At 43.4% G+C, this 14241-nt stretch overlaps 1 protein-coding gene across 3 annotated transcripts in view; it reads left to right on the forward strand.

Annotated features, from left to right (window-relative positions):
- ZNF518B (zinc finger protein 518B) overlaps nt 1-7288 on the forward strand; it is a 22127-nt gene extending 14839 nt beyond the window's left edge. For 2 of the 3 annotated variants that reach the window (XM_081812610.1, XM_081812609.1), the window contains exon 2: nt 600-7288. In XM_081812610.1, coding sequence (XP_081668736.1) covers nt 803-4048 — 3246 coding nt within the window. In that variant the 5' untranslated portion in view covers nt 600-802 and the 3' untranslated portion in view covers nt 4049-7288. The remainder of the gene's footprint in view (nt 1-599) is intronic. The other variant, XM_081812611.1, reaches the window with a different exon arrangement.
- The last annotated feature ends 6953 nt before the right edge of the window (nt 7289-14241 follow it).

Genomic DNA, 14241 nt, shown 5'->3' on the forward strand with positions numbered 1-14241 from the left:
AAAAAAAAAAAAAAGACGCTCAATAAGATGTTGAAGGAATCAGTATTTGTCTACCTAATATTGCCAGTGTATTTTTGACTTCTTACATTTGTGAAAGCAGATGGAGTGAATGAGAGCTGGGAATCCAAGCTGCTAATTAGCTATCATGTAGAAACAAATGGATACCTGAGCCGAAGCCCTGGCCCTCTCCACCACCTGATAATTTGTGTATTTAAAAACTGAAATAGCATCCTCCTGCACGAAGTTTTATTTAGGCTAATATGAAATTGTACCTGTGAAGTTGCTGGGATGCTCTCTGTGACACCTAAAAATAACTCTCACGTATCAAGGGCTGTTCTGAATGACAGCTGGTTTATGGTTGGTCTAAAGTGATGAGTTTTAGGGGGCTGAATTTAAAAATGTCTTCCATTTAGGCTTCTTATTTGCCATTTCTGTTGTATTACGTTTTACTGGCAATTTGTGTTTAAGAAAATATGTCAAGATTTCACATAAAATTCAAAGGTCATTGAAATATAGGAGAAGTTTGGAAATAGATTAACTAAACCTTAGGTTCACATTTTAACCATGCTTTATGATGTCTTTTTTTTTCCCCCCTTTAGTGTTGCCCGGAATATCAGAGAATTGGGAACAATCCTATTTTGGGATTGTCCACCTACTGTGGTGGTTTATAAACAAGGATAACTGACTATGCCCCCCAGGAAGTCACTGGTTCTCCGCCAATCACAAAGTTAAATGAAGGATGGCCCCTAAGGATTTTATCATGTGAAGTCTTCCTGGATTTTCTGGCTTTCTCTTTTTAGAAATGCAAATAAAGAAGATGAAGGATATTGGACAGCAGTTATATACCACCCAAGGGAATGACGGACATAATTCCTTGACCATGTCACCCAAACAACCGAATGCTAATAGAGCGACTCGACCAGATAGACAAGAAGCACAAGCTCTTTTGTGTCAAGGGTCAGAGGCCGAGGCTGCCGTGATGACCATTGCTACGTGTGCGAAGTGCAAAAGTGTTCACAAAATCCCACTTCAAGATTTGAAAAAGGGTACTGGGCCAAGCCAGAAGGAAGACAAATACGTTTGCTTCAAATGCAGCCTCGGTGTGGCTACTCCCCATTTTCACTTTGTGAACAGTAATCCCAGTGCTACTCCTGTAGGAAATAAAGCTGAAGCCATCGCCGGTTCCGTCAATAACAAATTTAAGGTGAGGAACTTCAAGCCAGGCAAATACTATTGTGATAAATGTCGGTTTTCCACAAAGGACCCTCTGCAGTACAAAAAGCACACGCTTCAACATGAAGAGATTAAATTCATCTGTTCTCACTGCAGCTACATTTCCTACACAAAAGGGGAGTTCCAGAGGCACCTGGTGAAGCACACAGGCATATTCCCGTACCAATGTGAGTACTGCGACTATGGTGCTATTAGGAACGACTACATTGTCAAACACAGGCGGAGAGTACACGAGAGGGCCGGGGGAAGGCGGCCGCCCAAAACTGTTGCCAAGCTGGAGCCAAAAAGAACCAGCACGTCGAAACAAAACACAGAGCTCTTAAAACCTCCCAATCCAAGGACTGCATTTCAGAATAAGTTGTCCGATCAACTCTCAAGGTTCTCCCTCCATACAAATAAAGACAAAATGCACAATATTATGTTGTTGCCTGAACCAAAGGAATACCAAAAAGATGTAGTGTGTATTCCGGATAAAGTGACCTTGTCGGAGCCCAATGAGGGCAGAGTGTTTGAGAACCAAAGCGTGGAGGTAGAAGTGGTGTCCCCGGCGAAAGAGCCGGTGCAGCCGGGAATGCCGTTGACCGTGGTGGCACCAGCAGAACTCGTCGTCCCTGCCAACTGCTTAGCGCAGCTGATGGATGTGAAGGTCGTCAACGGGACCCAGCAGCTTGTCCTGAAACTGTTTCCTCTGGAAGAAAGGAACCGCCCTGAAGCTGCTGGCGGTGCAGGGGGTGATTCTGAGCGTATGACTGAAGAGAAGGGTTTGGCCGGACCAGGAAAACTGGTTTCTGCAAGCCAAACGAAGTCCCTGGCGATGGAAGGGCGTGTTGGGAAACTGACAGGCATTGATAACCTTCAGTCGTCAGTTCAGAAACAACTTAAAAATGTGAAGTGGGTCAGGTCTTATGATTTTTTCATGACAAATTCTAGTGCGCACAACCGTGGAGAATCCCTCCTCAACCCGGACACAGTTGAGGATTTCCAGAAGAAAAGTAGTATGTATCCACATAGACAGGCTCTTCCCTCTCTCTCCTTGAAAGGTCATTCTCCAGCATCTGTAGCAAAAAACAGTGTTTTCCGCAGTCTCGGCACTGCGTCCGACCCTTTCCCTTATAAAGCTGCTGTTTCTTTGGCTGAAGATGGAAAGAACTCGCACGGTGACTTGCAGCAGTTACTTCCCCGGGCTGTGTCGCCTGCAACCATGTCCTTCTCTGGAGAAAAGCGCTTGTTGCCTCTAAGTCCCAATAGCTTGGAATCCAGAAAGGAGATCAGTATTCCTGTAAAAATGGTTCCCTCTCATAGGAAGTCGAAAGACAAGCAGATGGAGGAACCCAAGGCAGTTTCAAATACAGGCCAGATTTCCTCTCAACCTAAAAGCGAGTATTTGCACATAAATATATCAGAAGACAGAATCGGGTCTCAGCTGCCCAGGGAGGAGCCTTTGGAGTTAAAGAATCCTGAAAGGACTAAGGACTCTTTCGATGGTCCAGTCATCTCATCAGTATTTTCTCTGAGCTCTGGGTCTGAAAACGTCCCTGAGGGTGTTAAGTGGAACAGCTCAACGTCCAAAATAAAGTCAATTGAACTCTTGCGCAGAAAGATAGCTCAGTTAATCGAATCCTGTGGCAAGCCGTCGTCTTTGTCTGCAAATAACGCACATCGCCGTTCTGTAGGGCAGGCATCGAAGGGAACTTCGAAAGCTGCTCCTGAAGGTATTCACGAAATTAACGTGTCGTTTTCTGGCCCTGGCTATTCCACAGGCACGCTCCCAAAACCTCAGGATGATGGTGGTCTTAATGGGCCACGCACCCAACAGCAAATCTACCCACAGTTTATAGAAGGCAGCAGTGGGAAAACTGAAAGCAGAGTAACCAGGAACGCCCATGCCGCTACTCCAGTGTTGATCCCCAAAGGGGCTGTGTTGAGGGTTCTTAATTCTTCTGAAGACGCCCACATTATAGAGGCAACGTGTGAAGCACCCGTCAGCATACCTGGCAGTGAGACCCAGTTAATAAAACCCATTCCATTCTGCCCAGTGAGACAGACAGACGCAGACTTACAGTCTTTGACAAGTGAAAGCGGGCCAATGGACATGTCCCAAAATCTTGATATACCTCTTCGGCCAAAACCAAGAAAAGAGAGTGCTATTTGTGGGACCATGCCTAAAAAAACTGGCCCCTGGCTTGGGCAACCAGGAAGCAGTGAACTGAGTAAACAAGGCAAACTGCTTTCCAGAAGTCTTCCTATAAGTAAAAATAAAACCAAACAAGTGAACTCATCCAAGAAGAAAAGCAAAATCCAGGCTGATCCCAGCCACTATCTCAAGGATCCTTCAATTTTTCAGGTTGCAAGACAGCTTCGACTGATCGCCGCTAAACCAGACCAGTTGATTAAATGCCCCCGTCGGAACCAGCCCGTCATTGTGTTAAACCATCCTGATGTTGACTCTCCAGAAGTCTCCAATGTGATGAAGGTAATCAACAAGTACAAAGGCAATGTCCTCAAAGTCGTCTTATCGGAGAGGACTAGGTGTCAGTTAGGCATCAGACGGCATCACGTTCGCCTGACCTACCGGAACGTGGAGGAGGCCAATCAGATAAAAAGGCAGATGATGTTGAAAATGAAACTTAAAAAAGTGCATAAAAACAACTACCAGGTGGTGGATTCCTTGCCTGATGACTCATCTCAGTGTCTATTTAAGTGCTGGTTTTGTGGGCGGCTGTATGAAGACCAGGAGGAGTGGATGAGTCATGGCCAACGGCATTTGATAGAGGCAACCAGAGATTGGGATGTCCTTTCTTCCAAGGGCAAATAAGTAAAAAACGGTCTTTGAAGCAAATTGTTTTTCTTACTTTTAGTTTATTCTAGTTTGTTTGTTCTCCCCCCCTCCCCAACTCAGTAGGAGAAACACAGATTGTAGGAATGGGAGGACCGTTCATTCTTCAGAGACCTTGTAGGAATGTTGAGAGCCAGGAGTCTTAACCTGAGATAAGAGACTGGACCTTGGAAGGTATTTGAAGGCCCTGAAATAGTATGCACAAATCTGTACACGCATTTTTCTGGAGAGAAGTGAAACTTCCAGATCTCCAGTGGGATCTGAGACTTTTCTTTGTTTAGCACCCCTTTTTTCTGAGTAGGTACAAATTTTCTGTGATCTATTCAGAGGGGCAAGTTTAGAGTGTTTTACACATTGCATACAAAATGCTACTGTGGAATTAAACCCTATCTTGGTGTGCACATCCGTTGTTTTCTGCATTAACTCATGTGCTGCATATTTGGTACATAATGGAAATTACACTTTCTACTTTGTTATCTTAAATTTGGTTCTAGAAAAGTGGCTATTCTTTGAAATTCCTCACCCACTCGGCAGTACTCAGAAGTGTTGTCTTTAGCACAGAGCCTTGTGCTTTTGTTGGCCACTTTAAGGAATGATTCCAAGGGTTTGCCTGAGCAGTAGATGTTAGGGGAGGAAAGAAACATTTTTAAACCTTTGCTTTCTTTTTGAATGTCCTGATTTATGACAGTTGGGGAGGGAATGTGCCTTTAAAAAAAAAAAAAAGGCATGGTCACAGAGGGAAAATATCTAAAAGTAAGGCTCTCCTGTTTGTCCCTACCACCCTCACAAACATAAAGTAACCAATTTAAAATGTGAATGAACAGGCTTCCTAAAACATAGATAAAACTGGGGAAGACAGTTCAAGGTAGGATTGTGAAGAGACTTATGACTTTAATGTGACCATTAGTTTTCATTTGAGAACTCAGGCACAGACCGGGGGCGAAGGCTGAGCGCACTCTCTCCACCACTTAGGATTTCAGACACTGCCCCCCAGCCCATAGCCTGCTGTCCCTCTGGCAGTTCTCTGAACCGGCTCTCCTGCGGAGTGACACGCTTCCCTGCTCACCTCCTGTCCCCTTCCTTTTGTGCCTTTGAGACCCCTTAAGGCTTTCCCTCATGAAAATACAAAAAACAGGCAGGAATCCACAAAATAGAAACATCCCACCATCTTTGTGGAGGTTATAGAAACACGATTCCCGGTTTTCACCGGTAGTCACAGTCTGCTTCTAATTTATCTTCTCCAGTCTTGTTCTCCCTCTCGCTCACCTTTCCTAGGTAGTAACTCTCGAGAACACCTGCTTCCTTCTCCACCAGCAGATGCCAGGACCACGGCTGGTCCACACAGCACCTTTGTGTGCATTAGGAAACACTCCCTTTGCACCTGCACCACCCCTTGGGCAGGTCGGTGGCCTGGCTGAGGGAGCTCAGGCTGGATTTCATCTTCGCTTGCCCACTCCACCAGGAAGCGACCACCACGCTGAACACACCCGCAGGGCGGCCCCAGCTCTGTTGTCCTCACTTTAAGACTGCTCCTTCCTTAGGGAATTCGATAGTGCAGTGAATGAAACTGGGGGCCGTTATATCTGAAAAAGACTTGAGTGAGATTTCCATTTTGTTGGTTAGTTGGAACTTTCTGTGTTTTTTTTTTTTTTTTACACATGTGAAAGTCTTAGACTATCTTCTGATAGGTGGGATTATAATTCTTTGTAGTTGGTTCTCATTACAGATAATCAACATTTCTTATGTCTAATTGAATACATAATCATTAAGTTGGCTAATTGGTTAATTTTTATTGAAATTTAAAACTTGGGTTTTTTATATGTGTATATATGCGTGTGTGTACACATATAAATATTTTTTACCATATGAAAACTGCAGTAGCTAATTTTCTGATTTCCTATTTTATAATGAAATTATGTGGGCTGGAAAAATATAAGACATTTTATATTCTAGAAATTATTTTGGAAGCACATTTTTATAATGGTGTGATCTCATTTTTAGAAAATGAAAGCACAAGTAAGTGATGAATCTGATTTATATGAACAAACAAGAGTAGAAACTCCTGAGGATCATTTCGTTGCAGTATTTCATCCCCGTGCATTTCTAGTTGGTGCTTTTTGGGAAATGGATCCTGTGTACCACTTCACCACATAGAGGAGAGCGCCCTGAAGCGTGAGCCGCGTGTAGACGTGTATCCTGCCAGCCTGATGGAAGGCTCCCAAGACACTGAGAAGAAAAGGCTGTGATTTTTTTTTTTCTTCCTCCTTCTATACCTCACTGCTTGGTAGCATCTTTCTCGAAAGGCTAGAGCATGACCTTTCAGGAAAGATGACCATGAATCAGGTCAGAGTGTTAAGTGTCAACATGAAATATTTATACATTGCAGCATCAGCCGCCTTTTCAAGTATTACCTAAAAGTCAGCTTATGTAACTCATATGGAGCTCAATTTTATAAGTAGACTACGTAAGTTTTTTGGGGATTTCCAGAGCTACAGTACTTTTTTGAGGCATTAAGAGGGCTCCTGAAAGTCATAAAAAATGAGAAAGCAAAACATGTCTGTCCTCCCTATGTGAAGAACTTTAGGAAATAGCTTGTTAACACGTAGGTAAATGTCATGAAACATTTCTAACAAAATTGGACAAGGTAGGGGTAGAACTGTGTTGAGTACTTACATACCCCATCTTGATTTTGAAGGACCTGTACTCACTAAATTTTTTTATTAATAGTACTTACTAAGAAAATTTTAAACTTATTAAGAGTTTCTTACTTTTGGGGGTCAGAAATGAGACCATCTTGTTACAGTTAGGACAGAGTGAAAATTTTTAAAAAATGACTCATAGTCTCATAGATCATATTTTACCCAAATTTTTGTCCCCTGCCCAAAACATTTTGTGAGCCCTACCATGGGCCAAATGCTGTTTGTTAAACTAAACTGAACACAGTTTATTAACCCTCAAGAGCTCCATCCCTCTTTCTTCACAACCTACTAAGTAAATCATCCCAGGAAACAAAGATGTGACGTTGCTCGGCCTTTGGAATAACTTTTGAATCTGTAAATGTCTGTATGAGCAGAAAACAAAACATTGCATAACGCGTTTTAAGCATTATTGTAAGTGCTGTGTTAACGGTGTGTTTGCTGCTCTGGTTTTGAAACACGTTTGTATATAGATCTAGAAGTTGGCGTAAATTTTGTTAAATAAAGCAACTGTAAAATGTTCTCTGCCCTTTCACTTCAGTGTTCGGGGGGCTATTTATTACGTAGCCTCTCTTGGGGGATACGTCTCTGAAACATGGAAAGGCGTCCTTCTGTACGGCGCAGGTGCCTTGAGTTCCCGCAGGGCGTATTTTGGAGTCGATGCGCTGCTGGTTAACCATATGTACCCTGAAATGACACCAGGCCCCTTTTTTGTTTTGCTCTGCCTTAAATTCACAAGAGGTGCTGGTTCGGGCAGCAGTAACAATTTTCATCCCATGGTCTGTGGCCACTGCACCTGCCCTCCGTGTCTGGCCTCTCAGCTGGGAGGGGCCTGGGGAGGGAGAGTTGCCAAGCGGCTGACGAGCCTTCTGGACCACGTGGGCAGCTACACTGTGACGCCGTCTGTCCAGGCATCCTCACCTCTGGCTCCACGCATACCTGGGAGGAAAGAGGATGAGGATATTCAGTGGGGGCTTGGTTCCCTCATCTCAACCCAAGGAGACAAAAAGGGAGAAGGAGAACCGGACTTGAGTTTTGGCAGACCCTGAAGAAAACGTGACCTAAAATCAGCAATTTGCTGTTCTCATTTGTTAGCCGAGAGGAGTTGTCATCCTCCATCCCATAGATCTAGTCTAGTAAGTTGTCGCCTTCGGTTATTTAGGGGGGGATGGAAGTCAAATAAGGCAGTGGAAGCCTCAAGGGGGGTTTGAATTGCGTGTGGACGACCAGGGGTAGCTGCGGTGTGAACAGAGTAGGGGCCTGGGCAGAAGCTGATGTCCAGGCCAGAAAGTGAGGGAGTGGCAGTCGCTAAGCCACATTTTGTTGTGAAGAAAACGTCAGTTCAAGAAAGAAGAACGTTCACGTGAAGATGAGCCAAGTAACGCGCAAGCTGGTGTTTTGGCAGGAAACTCCCGGCATCTGTAAAGCTCTTTGCAACATGTAGAGCCTTTTGCCGCCACAGGTTACACTCAGTATGAATTGACTTCTTAAGGTTCTAGCAGGGATCAGACACCTTGGATGGGATGGGATAGCCTTCTGAGGAATGTGCACTTGGTCTAGAGCAGTGCTGTCCAGTAGGAACATAATGCGGGCCCCACATGTAATCTGAACTCTCTAGTAGCCACAGTTAGGAGAGTAAAAAGCAGGTGAAGTTAAATGTTTTATTTGACCCAGTACATCTAAAATACCAAAACATTTTCAATAAACGTAAAATTGCTTGAGATATTTTGTGTATATAAACACACACGCGTACAAAGTGTATATATACACTGTTTAAAACAGAATCTTTAGAAACCTGGTATGTATTTTCAACTTACAGAAGGTTTAAATTTTAATGCTAAATTTTCATTTATAATGAGACACAGTCTTACCGAGACACTTAAGCTGTGTTGAGTGGCAAGATTTTAACTGCTTCCGTTTTTCAATTTAAATGAGAAATTCAGTTCTTCAGGAAACCTAGCCACACTTCAGATGTTCATTACCCACGTGCGTCTGGGGTTTACCGCGCTGAACCGCCTAAGACAAGGTAAAACATCCTGTGTTTTGAATATTAGCTTGCTTGTCTGAGTTCCTTGATAGGAAGAAGTGGATTTTATTTATCTACGTCTCTCGGGCGCCTGGGTGGCTCAGTTGGTTAAGCGACTGCCTTCGGCTCAGGTCATGATCCTGGAGTCCCGGGATCGAGTCCCGCATCAGGCTCCCTGCTCGGCAGGGAGTCTGCTTCTCCCTCTGACCCTCCTCCCTCTCATGCTCTCTGTATCTCATTCTCTCTGTCTCAAATAAGTAAATAAAATCTTTAAAAAAAAAAAAATATTTATCTACGTCTCTCTAAAACTAGGGTAGGCCAGGCGAGGTTTCGCTAACACATCTAGGAAATGGCAATTGGGTGCCAGATTCCGCATCCATGCCCTGCAGTTCTATTTCTAGACCCATACCTTACAAAAATGGTTGCCCTTGCGTCATTTTTTCTCTTGCAATCCTAATTAATCAACCAAACAAGTGTTTATTTCTCATTGACATTGCACCTACGGTGCCAGGGACCTGTCTGACGGAAGCGGTCCCATCTTGTAGCTGCGCCATCTGAAGCACTTGGGCTCCTTCCTCAGGTGACAGCAAGAGGAGAGGGATCTGGCACAGGGGGGAAACAGCACACAGAACTTCCACTCGCGACCCACCCCCCAGAAGTGGTCACACAACCTCCGCAAGGGGCTATACCGTCCCACCACCTCTGTGTGCAGATCGGTGGACTGACCATTAGTGACATCTAACACAGCGGATCACAGGCTGAGTGCCGCAGGAGGGTTATGCATGGCAATCGTCCTGTGCGGAAAGGGGCTGTTCAACCTGATAGTTGTGAAATGTTAACAGTCTGCTGAGACGTGGTGAAGATATGGAGAAATAGGAACTTCCATGTGGTATTTGGCAATGTCTAAACTTGAAGAAGCAGTGTATTGTTTTCATTTGCCTTGCCCTGATTCCTAGTGAGACAGTATATTTTGTAAGTGTTTATTGGACCCTATCGTATTCTGTGCATAGACTGCTGGTATTCCTTGTCCATTTTTGCTATTGAATTATTTTTAAAAGAAAATATAGACCCTATTAAAAATCCATAAAGAAAAAATTTTCCTTTAGAAATCTCTCCCCAGCTTGAAGTCAAAAAGATAGCCTTTTGTAGCATTGAATTTACAGATGCATTTCCATCAGTGGGAACATGTTATTACCATTTAGTCTGCTAATTGATTTGAAAATGTAACGGAAATAAAGTTGTGCTGGACCAATAACGTTTTATAATTTATTTCCTTTTTGCGGGGGGAAAGATTTCATTCATAGTAACAATAAAAACTATAGGTTGCATAATCAGTTAAAACCATGAGGAAGGAAGAAAGAGAATTTTAGACCATCATATCACTTGCAATAAGAGTAGCAAAATTGCCAAGTACAAATTCAATATTTTAAAAATCAGTGAAATTCCTACACATCGGCATGGAAATAGCTCTCATAGGAATGCTCCTATCACCCTCCGCTATTCAACAGTTTAAGAAATGTCCTAACCAATGTGATATGAAATTATAAATTAAAATGGGCCTCTTTGTATTTTCTATGTAAGCAAAGATTAGAGCTTGAAAGAGAGATATTGGAAGAGAGAAAAGTTTCCTTACAGTTTCACCATAATTTTAGAGTTTCAGCATAATTTTTCCATAGGTTCTTGGAAGATATATTTTATCAGCTTAAGGTAATTCCCTTCTATCCATAAGTTGCTTAGGTTTTTTTTTTTTCCACAACTACATTTGTTAAATTTATATAACGTATTTGAGTACTTTTTCTCTCTTAAAATTCTAACATAGTGTATTACTTGAATACATTTTTCTTATGTTAAATCTTCCTTATATTCCTGGGATAAACCGTACTTTATCATGATCTACTCATGTGTATATACTGCTGAGTTTCCAGATCTAGTGCTAGAATTTATGTAAATGGTACTGGTCTGTAATTTCCTCTTTTAGTACTGTCCCTATACTATTTTATCAAAATATACTACTCTTCCAGAATGGGTGGGTCGCTTCCTGTACTCCATTTGATGCAAAGTATTTCAGAGAATAGAGATCAGTTGGTCCTTGGAGAATTAATCCTTCAGCAAAAACATCCTGACCAGGCATCTTTAACAGAAAAGGAGAAACATGGATGGAGGGAGGGGAAGGTTGGAAAGTCTCAAATACTGATTTGATTTCTACAATGATTATCTATTTTTTTAGGTTATCTATTTTTTTATTAAGTCATTGGTTCCTCTAGTCCACTCAATTCCATCCACCTAGAAAAACAGAAACAATAGTCCTGTCTTTTTGATGTTTACATATGAGTAGGATGATGCATCTTCTATTTTCTGTGGGACATACAAGTCCATATGCCATCATGTAGAAAAACTACATCCCATCTAACCAAGTCAACAGAAGTCATAAAGTCAATCACTTGAAAAGGTGTGCGTTCATAATGTTCCAAAAATAAGATTTCGTTCAGCTCATGAACGGAGCCCATAAAACCTCTGAAAGCAAGGTTCACCTCATGCCAAGCACGCTTGAAGACATGCCTCCATATGGTTAAAGAACAGCTAGACAGCAAGTGGTGCCTGGCAGAGAAAGAGCCTTCGCCAATTGCAGAGAACGGTCACTGAGCTGTTGTCACAAAAGCTTTTGTTTTCAGACATTTCTCAGGGCACTTGTCATTTATTTCTCACAGCCCCAGCACCTAGCATCTGGGTTTCCCCCATTGGCAGGACTGAGACATGCCTCATTTGGGGGTAAGCTCCCCTTTAGAGGACCTAGGCTACCAGACAAAAAGCCCTTTATGCCAAGAGCTGTCTGATGGCAACACTGAGCCCATACTAGTTAGAATAATATGATAACAAAACTCAAATTTGTAGTGGTTCAAATTCAGCTAAGATTTATGTCTCCTTGTGTGTAGTCCTCTGGAGGCTGGGTAGCATTCCTGTTAATCTTACCTTGGGGGCCATATATTTCAGATTGCAGAGTACAAAACAGACAAGAAAGGGGTGGAGGAGGAAAGAGGGCTGGCTCTTAATTGCTTCAGCTAGGAGGTGACACATGCCATGTCACTGACACTCCATTGGTTAGAATTAGTTCAACAGCTTCAACTAACTGCACGGGAGATTAGGAAATGTAAGGGAGCACAAGGAATAGCTGGCAAACAACAATGTGCTACATTAACTGTGTGACTTTGAGCAAGTAACTCAACCTCTCTGTGCCTCAATGCATGTTGTATTAGTATTAGCCCTGATTTTGGAGCCAAAGCGAACATATTTTATATCTTGCAACTTAAGAGAATTCAAGCAGCCAGGTGGTATCTCAGATATTAAGTATTTAATTCAGTAACTATTTATTCACTAATCTATTAAACACCTTTTCTGGGGCAGACACACATGATCTGGATATTGCAGTGGATAGAACACTAAGATCCTCGCCTTCACATTGCTTGGAACTTTCTTCTTAAAGTGTGGTCTGTGGGCCAGTACCATTGGGATCACCTGTTACCTTGTGAGAACTACGGACTCTCCAGTCCCATCCCTGACCTCCTGAATCAGAATATCAACAAATCCCCGGGTGACTTGTATGCACATGACTGTTCGAGAAGCACTGGCCTAGAATACTGATCCTTCACTTCTGGCTTCATCTGGCTAATTCTTTGTTTCCTTTCTCAAGAACACCTGCTCTGGGCACCTGGGTGGCTCAGATGGTTAAGCGTCTGCCTTCGGCTCAGGTCATGATCCCAGGGTCCTGGGATCGAGTCCCACATCGGGCTCCCTGCTCCTTGGGAGCCTGCTTCTCCCTCTGCTTCTCTCTCTCTGTCTCTCATGAATAAATAAATAAAATCTTTAAAAAAAAAAAAAAGAACACCTGCTCTGATTCTCTCAACCCCACCCCCCATCTCGAGGTTAGGGATTAGACGTTGCCATGGTACTGCTATTGCTCTTGGAAAATGAAAGGGGAGAAAGTACTCATGGTCCAGTGGGGAAGCCAGCATACTTTGTGTTATCAGAACAAGCAGCATATGCAGAGCCATAGGCTGTAATTAATGGTAATATGAACCAGGGGGACAGGGCGGGGGCAGCAAGCAGGAAGGAAGACAGTAGGGAACTGAAGGACAGTGCCTTGGGCTGGACAAGCTGGGCCCTGAGTTAGAGGGAGGAACCCAGGGCTGAAAGAAGTGAACCAAGATGCTGTTGCGGCCAAGTGGTTAATTAAGAGCTTGCTCAGGACTCATCTCTTAAACTCACCTCCTGCAAGCTGACCTCCTGCTTTCTCGGTGCCTGTCATTTTATGGCCCCCGGTTTACAAGGGAGCTGGGGCTGAGGGCAAGGCCTCTCAGGGCCTCGTGCATAGTAAGCTTGTGAGTTAAATTCAAGTCTGAGAAGCATTGCTTTACGGTGCATACAAATCACAAAGGATCTCATTACAATACAGATTCCAGCTCAGCCTGTCTGATGATGCCGATGTTCTAGGGACTACGCACTGAAATCCTAAAGTTTTCTTTTACAAAAGCAGAACAAACAACAGCTGTGGGGGAAATCAGTTTGGAGCCTGTTCAAATACTCTTATTTCTATGAACTGATTCTTTGCAACTTGCCTTTCTGAGCTCAATACACGCAACCGTAAATTCCTCAATCTTATCTCAAAAACTAAAGGGCAAATAGGGAATCAGACTGTGGAGTAGCCAGCTGTCTGCCATCTCAGCAACTCAAGTGAGGCTGATCCTAAGTACCTCGCTCCGAATCCCTCCCCTTGGATGTCAAACCTGAAAATTTTGATCCTGAAGGTTCCTAATAAGGTAATTTGAAGCGTGGGTGTGTATGCTTCACCCAGGCATTTTGAATAATGGTTTATAATGAACTCCTAGAACTGTCCATTATATGGGTGAGCCTCTGGAAATCCTGGAGCTGGTCTCATGGCTTTAAAAATCACTGGGGTGGGGCGCCTGGTGGTTCAGTCAGTTGAGTGGCCAACTCTTGGTTTTGATCTCAGGGTCCTGGGATCGAACCCCACGTTGGGCTCCATGCTCAGCAGGGAGTCTGCTCGTGGCTTCTCTCTCCCTCTGCCTCTCACCCAGCTCGTGCTCTCTCTCTCAAATAAATGACTAAATATATTTTTTTTAAAAATCACTGGCAAGTGTGGGCAGGTGCCTCAAGACCAAACAGATGGCACTAAAGTCGCATCCCCCACCCACACGCCAGCCAGAACCTGTTCCCCTTGTCACTACTGCTGTTGCATTTAATCGACTCCAAACTTTTTTGAGGAACAGAAGCAACTTGACCCTTTGAAAAACTAATTTATCCTTTACCCTTTGTTTGAGAAATCATAAACCTGGCAAGTCACTTCATTTCTTCCAGCCTCAACATTATGCAAATCCCTATCTTTTAAAGGGTTGTGTATTCTATTTAGAGGGAAAAGGGTGTTCCTCTTTCTG

The sequence above is a fragment of the Leptonychotes weddellii genome, chromosome 2, assembly GCF_054177405.1.
Source record: "Leptonychotes weddellii isolate Sample4059 chromosome 2, ASM5417740v2, whole genome shotgun sequence".
NCBI classification, from domain to species: domain Eukaryota; kingdom Metazoa; phylum Chordata; class Mammalia; order Carnivora; family Phocidae; genus Leptonychotes; species Leptonychotes weddellii.